At 46.5% G+C, this 18370-nt stretch overlaps 1 protein-coding gene across 2 annotated transcripts in view; it reads right to left on the bottom strand.

Annotated features, from left to right (window-relative positions):
• Positions 1-18370, bottom strand: part of nbeal2 (neurobeachin-like 2) — a 333597-nt gene that overhangs the window by 94823 nt on the left and 220404 nt on the right. For both annotated transcript variants that reach the window (XM_038808910.1, XM_038808909.1), the window contains 6 exons: positions 15316-15475; positions 13878-13980; positions 9871-10021; positions 8085-8261; positions 3377-3536; positions 2671-2759 (listed from right to left, as the gene is read on the bottom strand). In XM_038808910.1, the coding sequence (XP_038664838.1) occupies positions 2671-2759; positions 3377-3536; positions 8085-8261; positions 9871-10021; positions 13878-13980; positions 15316-15475 (840 nt within the window). The remainder of the gene's footprint in view (positions 1-2670; positions 2760-3376; positions 3537-8084; positions 8262-9870; positions 10022-13877; positions 13981-15315; positions 15476-18370) is intronic.

Below are 18370 nucleotides of genomic sequence, written 5' to 3'. Positions count from 1 at the left end.
TGATGGCTGGGTCGTTCCCAGCACTACAGGCGCTGAGAAATACCCCGCTATTTCGCTCAAAGCTGACTCGATTTTTTGTGCTAAATCACACCCTGATCTTTGAATGAGCTATTCAAATAGTCCCATTACCCTGTGTTTAGCAAATGCTTGCTTTTTAAGTATTGATCCCATTTCCCTTTGAAAGTTATTGAATTATAGAATCTGCTATCACCACTTGTTCAGACAGGGCATTCCAGATCATAAATCATGTATAAAAAATCATTTTTCCTCATGTTTCCTCTGATCTTTTTGTCAATTACCTTCAATCTGTGTCCTCCAGTTTCTGACCCTCCTGTCACTGGAAATAATTCCTCCTGATTTACTATGTAAAAACGTTTTGTAATTTTGAACACCCGGATCAAATCTTAAAAGTCTCAGCTCTCAGGAGAACAGCCCAGTTTATCTAGTCTCTTCAAGGTAGTTTATCACTAATACTATTCTAGTTAATCTCCTCGGCATTCTCTCAAAGGCCTTGACATCCTTCCTAAAGCCCAAAATTAGCCACAATATTTCATGTGAGTCCTAACCAATGCTTAATAATAGTTGAACATAACTTTCTTGTGGAAAGAAAAGCCCGTACATATTTTAATATCCTTTTCAACTTGTTCTGCCACCTTCAAGAACTTGTATACAGACATCTACAGATGTTTCTGTTCCTGCACACTCCCGCTTCTCATTCTTCCGACCATACTTCTCTGCATTAAATTTCATCTGCCAATTATCTGCCTATTCCACCAATCCAGTTCACCTTCTGCATCTCCCTCTCTGCTAACTACAGTTTCAAGTTTCATGTTATCAGCAAACGTTGAAATTATGCACTGTGCATCCATGTCCAGGCCATGACTTTGTATAAAAAAATGTCACTGCTCCTAACTCCAACTCCTGAGGAACAGCACTGACAACCTCCTTCCAGTCAAAAAAATGATTGTTTGCCAGGACTCCCTATTTATAATTCCTTAGCCATTTTCGTATCCATGCAGCCACTTTCCCGTTCAATCCCGCAACATTGCACGCTGGCACAGTGGTTAGCACTGCTGTCTCAGAGCACCAGGGACATGGGGTCAATTCTAGCCTTGGGTGACTGTGTGGAGTTTGCATATTCTCCCCGTGTCTGCGTGGGTTTCCTCCCACAGTCCAAAAATGTGCAGGTTAGGTGGATTGGCCATGCTAAATTGCCCCTTAGTGTCCAAAGATGTGCAGGTTAATTGGTTACAGGGATAGGGTGGGAGAGTGAGCCCAGGTAGGGTGCTCTTTCGGAGGGTCGGTGCACACTTGATGGGCTGAATGACCTCCTTCAGCACTGTATGGATTTAGTTTTGCTAAACATGTCGATGATCCTTTCCACTGAGGGGGTCAGAGAACCAGAACAGGGTCACCAATACCGCTTGAGAGTCAGTGGCAGAGGTTGCCTGTATGGGCAGCATGACCAGAAGGACCAGCGTCCAATGTCGGAAGAAGACCAACGACCTCCACTGAGCTGCAAAGGTAAGTTACCACCTCTCTTCTGGCATCAGTTCCACCTGAGACCCCTCCATTTCCCATCCTCACCCTCCACAAATCACAAGCTTACACCTCACACCCTCCCCCATCCGATCTTCGTGCTTGTTCCTTAGCACCCCTTGGTACCCACCAGCACAACCCCTTCATGTCCAGCTGCGGTGCCCACACATGCTACCTGGTATAAACCCCCCCTGATCCATCAAATGCTTGGCTCACAATGCTCTCTCTTTGTCCCTGCAGGAGATGATAGTCAATAATAAATGGGAAAGGGTCAAGGGGGAGGAGTACCGGAGATCTGGGTCCTCACCCAACAATGTAGCTATCACCTTTTCCTTTTGGTCTGTCTTTCCTAAAAAATGAACAGCTCTCAATGTTTAGTTCCCATCCTTGGCCACCTTAGAGCCATGTCTCCTTAATCCCAACTGTATCATATCCCTGTACATCTATTTATGCAACTAATGCATCCATTGAATTTTGAATGCAGCACGCGTTCAAGTACAAAACCTTGAGGCTAGTACTTTTAACCCTTGTCCCATCCCGACTAGTTTTTACAGTGTCATTATTTGATATAGACCCTTGATTTCTCTGCCTATCGTTTTTTATTATTCTCCCTGCTGTCTTTTTCTATTCTTCTTGAAATGAAATGAAAATCGCTTATTGTCACAAGTAGGCTTCAAATGAAGTTACTGTGAAAAGCCCCTAGTCGCCACATTCCGGTGCCTGTTCGGGGAGGCTGGTACGGAAATTGAACCGTGCTGCTGGTCTGCTTTAAAAGCCAGCGATTTAGCCCTGTGCTAAACCCCCCCCCCGCCCTTGTTCTGAATCCTGACATAGGTTCCAAACCCCCTGCCATATTAGATTAAACCCTTCCCAACCGCATTAGCAAGTACCCCCCCCCTCCCCCCCCCCCGCTGCCAAGGACATCAGACCCAGTCCTGCTCAGGTGTAACCCGTCCAGTTTTTGCAGGTCCCACTTCCCCCAGATATTAATATAGGAAATTCCCAATGCCCCAGGAAACAGAAACGTACCCCCTCAAACCATATGCCATATGTCTACCCAATTCTAAAGCTTAACATTCTGTGGAAAGTTGCACAATAATCATGAAATCTGCAATCTGATGTTTCACTTGCCTTTCGACAGACATCTAGTCGCACAGTCAGGTCTGCTTTGTGAGACAGATAAACTACAGCAATCAGGTCCTTGTAATTTGGAACAGGATCTAAAAAGAGAAGTGAGACCAGTATTAAAAAGGATGTGAGGGAAAATTGACAATCTTTGCCAATGAAAATAATCTTGCGGATAAGACATTAAACAAAGTCTGCCTTTCCAGGTTGATGTAAAAGATCCCACTGCACTAATCGAAAAGGTGAAGAAGAGTTTCCCCTGTTGTCATAGCTAATATTTATCATTTATCAACAAGACCAAAACAGACCATCTGACCATTATCTCATTGCCCGTTGTGGGCTCTTAGTCTGCACAAATTGGCTGCTGAATTTTCTACATTACAACAGTGATTGCACTTTATATTTCACGGACTATAACATTTCAATCAAACCCTTTTAACATTTTAAACACATTGATCAGACCCACCCTCAATCTCCTAGATTGAGGGAATGCAAGCCACTATTATGCAAACTGTCCTCATAATCTAACGCGCAAGCATTCGTATCACACTGGTGAATCTGGGAAACAGCTGGACTTGGCGATCCTGCAAAGAGATTAGCAGCTTCAAGTCATGCTTGGCAACAATAAAAGGAGACGGTCTTCTATTTAGGGTGGGAGCAGTGGTATGATTGTGTCAGTCAATGGGAGTTTGGAGAGACATAAAGTACTTACCTGAGCAGAGCACCTGCTCTGACAGGCACCGAATGAGTGACATCGAGGCAGGAAATTCATTCAGGTAGGAAGTCAGACCTTGGTAGCCTATATCCTTCAGCTTCAGCCTCAGCTTGAATCTCTCGTGAACTTTCTCGTACTTCAACATCTTATACATTAGCTGGCCGTGACACCAAAAAAAAGACAAAGCTTTTCAATCCGGTTGAATTATAAAATCTTAATTGCTACTGTCCAAGATAACATTATACTTCCAGTGGTTCTAAACCAATACAAACATCAGGCGGAGTTTCCCATCCCACCAGCCTGACAAAGACAAATGGGGATGGGGTAAATGTGGAAGAAGGGCTGTTCAAGTAGGGGTTGGGGGGAGGGGGGGGGGGTGAAGGCTCACAATAGATGGCAGAGGAGCAAGGAGGTGGATGAAGAAGACAGGCAATGGAAGACGGAGGGAAGACCGAGGAGAGGGAAGCTGAACTGCAGCAGTTCTGCATGAAAAGCTGACAAACGGGGACTTCCACTGGCAACAGGTAGAAGAGCAGTCACACACGAGGTGGCTCCTGCCACAGAACTTTCACTTAAGCCCTTTTTGCCTGATGTTTGGTGGAAATTTGTGCTGGACTTTGGTTAGATTGATGGGTTAAGAATCCCACATCAAAGGGATGCCCAATAAACACAGGACTAGGCAGCGGAAAAATAAGGAAATGTCATCAAACTCTGAAGCCTCAAGAGCTCTGTTCATGAGGAAAAATGGCGGAGGCTCCTGCAGCATTGGTGGCCAATCCATTAACCAGTAAGATGCTTACAGGTATACGGAACTTCAGAAACTACGGCGGAAGGTCTCTGAGGATCATGAATATCCTCCAATCGATTAGCCTTGGCAAAGGTGGTTGAAGTAGTAAAGGTGCAGGGAATGGAGCTAAAAGAGGTGCAGTTGACTCCTTCAAGGCAAAGTGACCAGATCACCCCTCTGGAAGCCCAGGTGGCCAGTGACAAGGCATTGAGAGCCAAGGTGGGCGATTTGGAAAATAGCTTCAGAGGACAGAACTTGCGGGTGGTTGGGTTCCGGAGGACTTGGAGGGTCCAAGTCTGACAAAGCTTATGTTGCAGTTGCTTTGGAATATGGTGGGGGAGGGGGAAATGGCATACCCTCCTGAGTTGGATTGGGCCCACAGGTTATTAAGTCAGAAACCCCTTGCTGGCGAACGATCATTGCAGTTTTCAAGTCAAAAAAGAGTTCTGTGGCGGGCAATAAATCATCGAACCTCCAGGAGGGTCAAAAGGATCTATCAAGTTGTTGGAGCGGAGCTGGCCAAGAGGTGTGCAGCATTAAAGAAGGCCAAAGCTGTGTTGTATCGAAGCAATGTTCGAGTTGGCGTGGTTTACCCTGTCGCCTCCAAATGACTTATCAATCGAAAAATTACTACTTTGAAACTCTGGAGCAGGTTGAGGTGTTTGTGCAGAGACATAGATTGGGATTGAGATAACTCTGAACTATACGGGTTGGGAGATGCAAGTCTGGGGGGTGGGAGTGTGTATTTTGGGATTTTGGTGGGGTGTTCTTTTTGATGTTTGCAGCTTTGTACCTGGATTTGCACTGTGGGTTTTGTGGGATGGGTGTTGTTGTTCTTCATGTATCTTTTTTATCTTTTCTGAAGTTGGACTAAAGTTGGATTTGGGTGGGGGGGGGGGGGAAGGGGGGGGGGGGGGGGGGGCAGTGCTGGTTGGCGTTATGGGTTTGTTTGTCATGATTTTTACTCTGCATTGGGGCCATCCTGCTAACTAAATAGCTAAATAGTTAGTTAATCGGAGTGGAGGGATGAGGTATCTGCAGCTCATATTGTGTTGGGGAGGTGGTTTAGCATGAGTTTAGATGTATTGTTTTCATTGGGGTTTGGGAGAGAGAGGCAGAATGGTGTGTGTCTTTATTCTGCCTTGTTTGCTGGATATTTGGGTGTGGTATTGATAGGAGGCGAGGGGGAGAGGAAGGTGGGGAGGGGTAGTTCTTTGACATTGCCTGTAAACTTTTCTTTGTTCTATCTTGATGGGGAAATTGGCAGAGAAAAGCTCAAGTATACCATGAGGGGTTCGGCAAAAGGTTCTATTCGAGGTGGCAGCCTTTCATTTCCAATTTCAGGGAGCTGGTCACCGTCAGATGTCAGGCAAGGGGTGGGAATTTGGGATTTACTTTGGGCTTTGTCTTAGTTGTTTTTCTTTGTATGTGGGGGGAGGGGGGTGGTTGAGTCTAGAATTATAATTGTACTAGCGTAATATGGTTTTTACAGTGCTATATTGAAAACATTTTCTTAATAAAAGTATATATTTTTAAATGAAAACGTTGCAAAGAGGGTCAAATGGATAGCACGCCATTCACTGTAAAGGGATACACCAAGACTCCAGATGTGTTGGGTAGAGGTTCAAGTGAGATAGACTCCAGGTCCTTGCAGGTGATGGGCTTGGGGGGTGGGATGGTGGTTGAATCGGGGTACAGACTTCTTCTTGATATTGCTAGCTTTTTGTCTCCAGATTGCTGACACCCCGAACCGTCTGGTGAACACAGGTGGGCAGGAGAGAGTGATAAGAATGTGCTGGGCTGGTGTTTAAATATGGTGCCGAGACCTTCAAACCCGCCAGCTGATGGCGGGTGGTTGAATCAGCGGCCAGCCCACCAGGTGATTCTGAGGGTAATACTTGTGCATAATTAATGAGGCTTCCAATGCAGAATCTGCTGTAGGATCCCGCAATTCTGGTCAGTGGGAAAGGTGCTGCCAGAGCTTCCCACCAAGACACTTAGTCTGAGAAATGGTGAATTCTGCCCAATGATCTCTGGAATGAAGAGCTTGTTGTATGAGGAACAGTTTGGGACTCTGGGTCTGTACTCGTTGGGAGTTTAGAAGGATGAGGGGGTATCTTATTGAAACTTACAGGATACTGCAAGGCCTGGTTAGAGTGAACATGGAGAGGATGTTTCCACTTGTAGGAGAAACTAGGACCCGAAACTAAACACCATCTCAGACTAAAGGGACGATCCTTTAAAACAGATGAGGAGGAATTTCTTCAGCCAGAGGATGGTGAATCTATGGAACTCTTTGCCGCAGAAGGCTGTGGAGGCCAAATCACTGAGTATTTTTAAGACAGAGATAGATCGGTTCTTGATTAATAAGGGGATCAGGGGTTATGGGGAGAAGGCAGGAGAACGGGGATGAGAAAAATATCAGCCATGATTAAATGGCGGAGCAGATTCGCTAGGAATGCAAGTGGGAGCTCGTGCCTAGTTTGAAAGGCTAGTTTGGGAGGAGTTAAGACCATGCTGGAGGGTTTGCCTAGCAGATGCTGAGGCAGAATCCCCAGAGAAAACTCGCATGGTGGAAGTTAGTATTGGGAAAGGAAAACATATGTGAAATCCTTGTGAGCAGTCAAATAGTTTGGATTAGTTCTGAGTAAAGTGATTGTCAACTTTAATTTCCAATTTAGGGGCAATTTAGTGTGGCCAAGCCATCCACCCTGCATATTTCTGGGTTGTGGGGGTGAGATCCACGCAGACACGGAGAGAATGCGAAAACTCCACAGGGACAGTGACCCGGGGCCGGGATCGAACCCAGGTCCTTCGCGCCATGAGCCAGTAGTGCTAACCACGGCACCACCATGCCGCTGAGTGATTGGCAACTTAAGAGGCCGTGTAACATAACAAATTTGGTGTTTTCAATTCTTGGTAAAATAAAGAAAGGGGCAATTTTTTAATAATGTTTAAAATATAAGTTACCTCCAAAAAGGAAATGGATTCTCCGCCCCGTACGCTGGCAACATGGATCGCGATTGGGGAGAGAATCGGACATCCAGCCGAAATTGGGGTTCACGCTGGCACTGGGACTGGGGCTTTTGCCTGGGGAGAATGCTAATTAGGACCCATTTGAATCCACTCAGCAGGCCCGGCACCAGAGCCTCCGGGCCCTCGCGATTCTTCAGTCTGGTAATCAAGTGGGCAGGTTTCACTACAGGTATCACCAAACGTGAACCTGACGAGGGCCACGGAGTTGTCCCAAAGTCCAATCGAGGGCTACCCTCCTCCCCTCCCCCACAATGCCTTACCTGCCGAACTCTCTTCTATCAGATCTCACCACTGCGCCCCCCCCCCACCCGGGACCCTCTAAAATGGGACTCCCTAACTAAAGAAATCCCCCACAGGGAGGCCCTAAAGAGAGATGCGCCCCCACAAGAACCTCCTAACTAGGACCCCGTAACTATAGAGATCTCCCACAGGGTTCCCTAAATAGGGAGACCACCCACAAGGACCCTTAAATAGGGAGACCCCCCCCCCCCCACACACACAGTGACCTCCTAACTAAAGTTTACAAACATCACAGATCAAAGAAAGTTAAGTGCTGTCAATTCCAGCTCAGCACTTCAAAATCAATGGTGTGAAGGGGCATGGCTGAATGGCACTTAACTCCCTTTGATGTGGTTGTAATGCTTATGGTTACAGCACTTAGAGTGAAGAAGATGAATGATTATTATTGCTCAATAGGTACAAGCATATATATATATACATCTTTTGTAATTAAAAAGTTCTCATATTCAACAAATACTTCTTTTTGTAATGTTTATTGTGAGACACACACTCACGCACATGCACACACAGACGGACACACCACACACACACCTATTCTTTTTTACTTCTGGTAATTTCTACGTTTGTCCAGGAACAACTCACCCTGAAGATCTTTTCACGCACATCATCTGAATACTTCTTCTGCAGGATCAATGAGTACAATACCTCCACATTGCCAGGGTTGCCAGGGTTTCCAGGGTCAAAGAGCAAGGTATAGAGCTGGTCTCGAGAAGGACCTCCCTTCAACAGACTGAGAATGACATCTAGAATACCACTAAGCTGAGGAAAACAGAAGCGTTTTATTCTGTGAGTCTGACATAAGGTAACCAAAAGGAAAGAGTGAAACAGCCACCATTAGATCACATCACAAACTCAACCTGAAGCATTTTCCAACCCAAGGTAAGGAATTTTGAGAATCTTAGCTCATCAGTTGCATTTGTATATTTGAGTCAGCAGTTGTGGATTCAAGGCCCCCTCCAGGACCTGAAAACAACATCCAAGCTGCCTCACTAAGGGATTGCTGAACTGTTGGAGTTGTGCTCTTATGACAGCATCTTCCAAACCAATGGCAAGTGCCACCTAGAAGGACAAAGGCAGCAGATACATGGGAACATCACCACCTGGAAGTTCCTCTCCAAGTCACTCACAATCATAACTTGGAAATATACTGTTGTTCCTTCACAGTCACTGGGTTAAAATCCTGGAACAACGCCCCCCCCCCCCCCCTCCCCCTCACTAAAAGCACACTAGGTGTACCTCGCCACATGGATGCAGCAGTTCAAGAAGATGGCTCAGCACGACCTTCCCATGGGAAATTAGGGATGGGCAATAAATGCTGGCCTAGCCAGTGAAGCCCACATCCCATGAATTAATTTTTGAAATTTGGAAAGGAAGATGGTTTTATAAGAGTTGGATGAAATTTGGAAAGGACAGTACCTGGAATGGGACTTTTCTTATTCATAAAAGTTGATCTCCCCACACATTGGGCAGAAATCCCCTGTGCCCCTGTTCAGTGGTGGGCAGGGATGGGGAATTCAGCATCCGGACAGAAATTGGTAGTACGCCAGCTTGAATTTCCTATTAGACCTTCTGCTGCTACCTGCCAAGACAGATCGGGAAGGCCACTGGTAGCCAGTGTGAAACTAATTTGCATCCCACAAATTGATGCAGATAAAAGCATGACCGGAATCTTCCACCCATGCGTGATTTTCCATGATACCAGCGGAAAAACACGCCAGTCCAGAACACATCTGGAACAACAGGGTGTGCAGAAGTTAGGGCCTGAAGAATGCTTGGAGCTGTGTTTGGATATCTTGGTGGAGGCCGTCAGTAACCCTGGAACACCCTAGCAGTGGGTGGGAGGGAGCATCAGCTGGACCCTCGAGCTTCAGTGTCATTGAACAGGCCTCAGAGTGTTCCCTGGTGATCTATCTTATTCTTCAGGAGGTCTATCTTCTTTCTTCAAAGGTGGGTCAGTGGTGTTGGGCAACTGTTCAATATGATATCCGGATATGATGGCAGGACACGTGCATGCCCTGCCACAGAATACAGAGCTAAACCGCAGATGAATAATTAATGATGTCGGAGCTGGAGGATATTGCATGGTTTCCCATCAGCCTCCATAGCGGGAAACACTCTCTGTCCCCCCACCCCCGTTACGGAACTTAGTCCCAGATGGGAAAATCCATCATGTTAGGCCATTACATTTTCATCTTGGTTGAGCTAGTACAACAAAACAACAGCAAAAACACAAATTACAAATGGACGGGGGAAGGGACATATGTTTATTCATCAATCTGGTCCCAATACTATGATAAATCGATCCACATGCTTATGTTATTTATATTCCCTAAGGATTAATTCTCAACAGCAGCTGTAACAAGATTACCTGATCATCGTCATTCGCTGTTGCCATGTAAGAGATGATGCTGTGCAATTCCTCAGATGAAACTGCTTTGGTGATAAAATCTTTCACCAGGTCGAAGAGCGACAGTTGAACTGTTTTAACGTCAGCTGTGATCTGGTAATCCTTCTGCGGGCTGAGAATAAATTAATATATATTTTTTAATTTTTACAATTAAGGGGCAATTTAGCGTGGCCAATCCACCGACCCTGCACATTTTTGGATTGTGGGGAGTGAAACCCATGCAGAAACGGGGAGAACATGCAAACTCCACACGTAGTTACCTAGGACTGAGATCGAACCTGGGTCCTAGACGCCAAGAGGCAACAGTGCTAACGACTCCCCCACTGTGCCCCCTGAAAAGAATAAATAATTATAATAATCTAATAATAATCTTTATTAGTGTCACAGGTAGGCTTACCTTAAGACAGTTAGACAGTTAAACTTTCACAGCAAGTTTAACTTCCACTAAATTAGTTTGGCCCTTTATGAACCCATGCTGCGTCTGCCCAATGGGACAATTGCCATCCAGATGCCTCGCTATCCCTTCCTTGATGATAGATTCCAGCATCTTCCCTACTACCAAAGTTAAGTTAACTGGCCTATAATTACCCACTTTCTGCCTACCTCCTTTTTTATACAGTGGTGTCACATTTGCTCATTTCCAATCCGCCAGGACAACCCCAGAATCTAGTTAATTTTGGTAAATTATCACTAGTGCATTTGCAATTTCTATAGCCATCTCTTTTAGCACTCTGGGATGCATTCCATCAGGGCCTGGAGACCTGTCTACCTTTAGCCCCATTAGCTTGCCCATCACTACCTCCATAGTGATAACAATCTCAAGGTCCTCACCTGTCACAGCCTCATTTCTATCAGTCGCTGGCATGTTATTTGTGTCTTCCACTGTGAAGACCGACCCAAAAAACCTGTTCAGCTCCTCAGCCATTTCCTCATCTCCCATTATTAAATCTCCCTTCTCATCCTCCAAAGGACCAATATTTACATTAGCCACTGTTTTTTGTTTTATACATTTGTAGAAACTTTTACTATCTGTTTATATATTCTGAGCAAGTTTACTCTCATAATCTATCTTACTCTTCTTTATAGCTTTTTTAGTAGCTTTCTGTTGCCCCCTAAAGATTTCCCAGTCTTCTAGTCTCCCACTAATCTTTGCCACTTTGTATGCTTTTTCCTTCAATTTGATACTCTCCCTTATTTCCTTAGATATCCACAGTCGATTTTCCCTCTTTCTAACCTTCCTTCCTTTTTGTTGGTATAAACCTTTGCTGAGCACAGTGAAAAATCGCTTGGAAGGTTCTCCACTGTTCCTCAACTGTTTCACCTTAAAGTCTTTGCTCCCAGTCTACCTCAGCTATCTCTCCTCTCATCCCATTGTAATCTCCTTTGTTTAAGCACAAAACACTAGTGTTTGATTTTACCTTCTCACCCTCCATCTGTATTTTAAATTTCACCATATTGCCATCGCTCCTTCCGAGAGCATCCCTAACTATGAGATCATTAATCAATCCTGTCTTATTACGCAGGACCAGATCTAGGACCGCTTGTTCCCTCATATGTTCCATTACATACTGTTCTCGGAAACTATCGCGGTTACATTCTATAATCTCCTCCTCAAGGCTGCCTTGACCAACCTGGCTAAACCAATCGACATGTAGATTAAAATCCCCCATGATAACTTCTGTACCATTTCTACATGCATCAGTTATTTCTTTGTTTATTGCCTGCCCCACCATAATGTTACTATTTGGTAGCCTATAGACTACTCCTATCAGTGACTTTTACGCCTTACTATTCCTGATTTCCACCCCAATGGATTCAACTTTTCTCTCCATAGCTCCGATGTCATCCCTTACTGTTGCCCGGATGTCATCCTTAAATAACAGAGCTACACCACCTCCCTTATCCACTCTGTCCTTCTGAATAGTTTGATACCCTTGGATATTTAACTCCCAGTCGTAACCATCCTTTAACCATGTTTCAGTAACGGCCACTAAATCATAGTCATTCACGATGATTTGCAAGGTAACCTCATTTACCTTTTTCCGAATACGACGAGCATTCAGGTAAAGTACACTTATGTTGGTTTTATACCTCTGTTTTGAATCTTAACACCTTGATCAGTAACCTCTCCCAAGTTATTTTTTCTCTTAACTTTTCTCCTAATTTTCCTTGTCGTTGAACCCATATCTTCATGTAACAACCTGCCGCGTTGCTTTCCATTTATGTTTTTACTTCCCGTTTTATTCCTTATAGTATTCCTGGCCTATTCGCTGAGCTCCCCTCAATCACTGTACCTTGTACTGTTGCCCTTTTTGATTTTTGACTATGGCTTCTCTGCCTTACACTTTCCCCCTTACTGCCTTTTGTTTCTGTCCCTATTTTACTACCTTCCGACTTCCTGCATCGGTTCCCATCCCCCGGTCACATTAGTTTAAACACTCCCCAACTGCTCTAGCAAATAGCGCCCCTAGGACATCTTTCCAGTCCTGCCCAGGTGTAACCCGTCCAGTTTGTACAGGTCCCACCTCCTCCAGAACCGGTCCCAATGCCCCAGGAATCTGAAACCCTCCCCCTGACACCATCCCTTCAGCCACATAATTCATTCTATATATCCTCTCATTTCTATTCTGGCTAGCACGTGGCACCAGTAGTAATCCTGAGATCACTACCTTCGAGGTCCGATTTCTTAACTTCCTTCCTAGTTCCCTGTATTCTGCTTTTAGGACCTCATCCCTTTTTTTAACCTATGTCGTTTGTACCGATGTGTACCACGACCACTGGCTGTTCACCCTCTCCCTGCAGAATGTCCTGGTACCCGCTCCGAGACACCTTTCACCCGAGCACCAGGGAGGCAACATGCCATCTTCGTGTCTTGTTTGCGGCCACAGAAACGCCTGTCTATTCCCCTTACAATTGAATCCCCTCAGATGGCAAGTTTGAGGATATGGCATAGGAACCATACATTACTCACAATTATAACTATTGCACTGTCACACTTATCACCCCTCCCCTCTGCAGCAGAACCAACTGTGGTGCCACGAGTTTGGCTGTTGCTGTTTTCCCCTGAAAGGCCATTCACCTCAACAGTATCCAAAGCAGTATATCTGTTTTGCAGGGGAATGGCCACAGGAGATTCCTGCACTACCTGCCTCGCTCTCTTGCTCTGTCTGATGGTCACACAGCAGCAAGACTCACCAGCCAATCAACTCACAGGATTCTGTGATGTGAGAGTTTTACTTTTACTTTTTTTACGTTTTCAAACTCCGAGTGCTGAGGTCAGCTCCAGTTCCTGAGTCAATGCTAAGTGTTTTTTTACAGAAGAAAACCTGCTGCCCTTACCTGGTGTGGCCTTTTTGTTGCACTAATCCTGCACCAATGTGGTTGACTGTTAGCTTCCCCCTGAAGTACATTGGCATATTGCTTAGCTGTATCAAACTACCAGCAGTGGTACAAAAAGGCGGGCCACTACTAACTCTCGGTAATATCGCCATAGTCCCAGATGACCATAGGCTGCTTTCCCCTTTCAGGGGGGAGAGTTGGCTGGTGGTGGTTTAACCTGAGGATCACCACACCTCAGGTGAGGGGCAATGTTGAGAAGGCGTGGCCTTCATGAATAACCTCAGCCGGTACGGGTTTGAACCCATGCTGTTGGCCGCCCTCTGCATTACAAACCAGCTGTCCAGCCAACTGAGCTGAACCAACCCACAGTTAGGTAATAAATGCTAGCCTCGCTAACGATGGCCAAATCCGGAGAACTGTTTTAAACTCTGTTCAGTTACTCACCCATGTCCATGATGAGGAAACAGCTACTCTATTGTTATTCAGAAAGTCAGTACTGAATAAACAGTAACTCCACACAGTTGCACAATGAGTAACCCCTACCCAATGAATAACCAGTAACCCGATTAACAGTAAGTAATTCACTGCCTTCAAACCAAATAGCTGCCACAGTAAACCTGCCCACTCACCCATAATGTGTCCGGATGGAATCAAGTATGTACTGCACACCGTACTTCTTTCTGATACGCTGCTTGTGATCTTTGATAATTGTGGACAAGTACTGTATGTGCCCTGTGAATGTGAAGAGAATAAGGTAGTAAACTTTCTTCCTGCTCACATAGCTCATCACCCATTAATCCTCAAATTACCAGCAAAATGAGTTTTTGATGTGCAGGCATGTTTTACAGGTGGCCATTTTCTCAACTAGGGATGGACAATAAAGCCTTGCCAATGACAGCCAAAACCCACAATTTTTTTTCGAAAGGACGAGTAAGCAGCAAGTTGGTGGGGCTGGATTCTCAGGTCGCCCAGCCAAGTGTTTCTCAGGGGGCGCACCATTCGCTGGTAGCAGGATTCTCTGTTCCCCCGTTGTCAATGGAATTTCCCATTAACAACACCCCAAGTCGCCGGGAAACCTGCGGTTGGGGGTGTGCTGCCGGCGGACCAGCGAATCCCACTACCAGCGAAGGGCCGGAGAATTCTGCCGTGGTCTTTCAGGTGATGGATGTGACTGCTGGAGAATGGTATACTTCCCAGTTCAGCAAGATGCAGAGTAAGGCTCCCTCAAGTCTTTCCCAACGTGGTTCAAAGCCAATGTTCCTGGACTAATCATCCAGTGACCTGCATGAAACATTCTGAAAAGAGATCAAACCATCCCGTGGCAATTTGAGAACTTAAATTCTAGAAATAAAAGTTTTCAGTAAAAGTGACTACAAAGCCGCTGGACTGCTGCAAACGGGTTCACTAATGTTCCTCATGCAAGAAAACCTGGTGCCCTAATATGGTGTATGTTCCTCTGGCCTCCCCAAAATGTGATTAATTCTTAAATGTCCTCTTAAGGTGGCCTAGGACACCCCTCAATTGCATCAAACCTTGGATGGGTGACACATGTTGGCCTTGCTGTCCCGTCACGTTTCGTCCAATCCCATTACAACCCTTGGTTATCCTGATTTTCACAGTCTGAACTTAATTTTAACTTTTCTGTGAAACATCTGAAAAGTTGTGGATTTTCTTGTTTAAATTTACTCTTCATCTTTATTTTTTTTTTACACCAAACTCAAAGATGAAGGAAATATTTAGATTGGGTTGCCAGTTCTGGCAGCTTAGTACACACACAGATCAGAGTGGATCGGGAGTTATGGGGAGAAGGCAAGAGAATGGAGTTGAGAATCATATCAGCCATGATTGAATGGTGGAGCCGAACGGCGTAATTCTGCTCTCATGCCTTATGGTCTTATTTAAAAGTTTTCTATTCACACAGGCTCAGTCCCTTTTGGAGTGGACTAGTTTCAGTTTGGAATGGACCTTCCCCTCCAACTTCATTCTTTCTCAATCCTTTGCCCTCATGCGCAGACCTGGGTTTTGCAATCCAGCAAAAGGTTTTACAGATGAAATGTAAATTGTTACCCAATCGAACTGCGAAGTCGCTGTGGCTCCAGATGCGGAAATCAAACAACAGGTATTGGTACATGTAGTGCAGTAGGAGGTTATTGCCTTCACTAGCTGCCTGCTCCATCAGGAACTGACAGGCCATGAGGACATTCATATCCACTCTGTGGCTCGGAACCTGAGTCAAAAGAAAGACATGTTTATAGAACTTCTTTCATGATGACAGGACATTTCAAATCTCTTTGTAATGAAGTACACGGGAGTATAGTTACTGTTGTAAAATGGGAGACATGGCTACCAATGCGTACAGCAAGATCCCACAAACAATTGACATGATAATCTATTTGAGTGATGTTGATCGAGCAGTGAACCTTGACCAGAATTATTCTTCAAATAGCACCATGGGTCTTTTAACGACCCCCCCCCCCCCCCCCCCAAAAAGAAACATTGGAGCTCCAGTTCAATATTTTGCGAGGGAGATAGCATATTTGATGGACCAGCACTCCCTCGGCACTGCACTGTGGCATCTGCCAGCTTATATTTTGTGTTCAAGCCGCCAGAGTGGTTCTTGCACCCATGACCTCCTGATTCAAGTGAGAACGTGACCAATGAGCCGCAGTTGACACATATGGAAAAGAGTAGTTGTGAGGAATGTAAAATATATAATAATATAAAGACAAAGCACGCGATTTAATGGAAAGGTTTCAAAGTGTGGTATCAAGTGGGGACTGCCGGAAGCTTCCGGATTCTTAGCCCGGCGAGGCCGTCACCGGTATCACTGAATTGGACCACTTAACCAGGCCCCACCTGGCCTCACGCTGCAAATGATGGTCCTGGCGGCTGATTCGCTGAAACCACGCCCGCCAGCTCGCCGCTAACAAGGGGAGCAGCACTTAAACCGATCCCACAGAGCAAACCCCACACAGCTCGCAGCCATGCCACCGAGGAGACCATCCCTACGATTCAGGGATACCTACCCGGCCAGATTGTTGGACGCGGTCGAGGTCAGACGGGATGCCCTGTTCCTCGAGGGGTTTGGAGGGTCAGCCACAGGGCAGCCAGTGTCGCCTGGGAGGAAGTGGCAGCGGCCGTCAGCTCGGAGAACATCACCAGGAGGACCTGCACCCAGTGTCGTAAGAAGCTCAACAACCTCCTTGAGCATGCACCTGGCACCGCCCTGCCCAACATCGTACCAAGCCCTGGCACACCATGTCTAGCAGTGCCGCCCATGCCAGTCCCCCCCATCCACCCCACTTGCCCCCCAACCCGCCCCCGCAATCCCACCCCCGCAAGGAACGACCCATGTCCCCGCAGGAGAAGTGGCCCACAATAGACGGGAGAGGGCTATGATGGGCAGACGGGAGCCGGACATCAGAGTCCTCACCCCCTGTGAGAAACGGGCCCTGGATATCGTGGGAGTGGCCGAGGACAGAACTGTCACCAATGTAGAGGCAGGAATATGGTGCAGAGGTCTTCCATCCTGGGACCTTCCCCCATTGCTCTCTCCTCCCACCTGCCTCTCACCCAACATGCTGCCATCCGACATATCTGCCCACACACCCCTGGGCGCAGCAAGGACCTGGTCACCGGACCCCGCACCTTGAATCCCAGACACCCGCACAAAACATCACCTGTACCGGGTGCTGGTCCCCTCACCAGTGCACACACCACCCTCTGGTCACGGATATGTCCCCAGTGCTGGGGCCCAGCCCCTAGGTGTTCGGTGTTGGCTGCTGCGTCCATGGTGTTCCTTCCTGCAGTATTCAGGCACAGTGTCCAGGCATCACGGTCTGATTGGGGTGCTAGGCAATAACCCCAACATGCTACAAGGCCCGCCTACCCACAGGAATTCACTTGGGAGATGTGAAGTGCTCACTTAATTACTCCCTTTTAACAATAGTCTTCAGCCACATAGCCAGAGGCCTCCAAGGTCAGTGGTAGTTTTGGACTGTGGAGCAGAGAGGCATGGGCTGGGTTCGCCCCTCCAATAGGTACATACAATCCAGGGGGTGACATGGCGGTCCTGTGGGCCCTGAGACACACCCCCCCCACCAGTCCATGGACCACCAACCTCCCTTCCCACCCCCCCCACCCCACCGATGGCAGCCCACCCCAACCAAGGCTAGTACACCCGGGAGCTCCCCCAAAACCACCCTCCCGAGCATGGGGCAGCAACCTCAGTGCCCCTGGCCTCATTGCCAGGGAGCAAAGATGGCTACTCACCTCCTTGGGTCTACGCAGCAGCCATTCCGCCATCTTCACATTTCTAAAATGGAGTTCTAATCGGCGCCCATGTGACCACTTGGCAGGAAGACAGTTAGATCACGGGAGGCTGTGAGATATGGGGTTGTGTAAAGATGGGGGGTAGGGAGGATAGGGAGGAACAGGAAGAAGGAATGATAGGTGGCCGAAGTTGAGGCAAATGGACAAAAACAAAACCTGAACAAGCGATGCAAGTGACATCAGGGGCACCACCTAGGTGCCCCTTCCACCCATTTTGTTTTGCTTGTTTTGTATAAAAAAAAGAGAAGGGGGGGGGGGGGGGGGAAGCCCCCCTTATTGCTCTGTGTTATGACATTTTCCTTTGTTATTTTTTATACTTCATGTTTTTTATCTTTGTGTGTGCATTTGTAAGTATATCATGTATAAAACCCAATATAAACAGTTTTAAAAGAAGATAGGGTGTCGTTTCCGTTAATTGTGTGGAGATTGGCCTTAAGAGATGATTATTGGTTACTCGCCTCCCTCCGGCGGGATCCTGAGTTTGTCAACGGGAGTGAGCTGGTTAGATCGCAAACCAATTGCCGCCTGGTGCAGTTCTCAATTTTGACTCTCCTGCGATCTAACAGCCACGTCGCGGCAACGCGGCCATCAAATCACCCAACAAATTGTAATCCTTTCCTTTATCAGTAATGACACGATTGATTCTTGCATGCTTATAAAAGTTTAAATATTTCACTTATGACCAGCACTCAAAATCACAATAGGTGCTTTGCCGCATATTCACATTACACCTCAACTGTCCAGATGTCTCCCTGCTTCCTATGTTTCCGATTGATTTATATTATTTCTA

This window comes from Scyliorhinus canicula, chromosome 10, assembly GCF_902713615.1.
Source record: "Scyliorhinus canicula chromosome 10, sScyCan1.1, whole genome shotgun sequence".
Classification (NCBI taxonomy): domain Eukaryota; kingdom Metazoa; phylum Chordata; class Chondrichthyes; order Carcharhiniformes; family Scyliorhinidae; genus Scyliorhinus; species Scyliorhinus canicula.
This window is presented reverse-complemented; position numbering and strand designations above follow the sequence as displayed.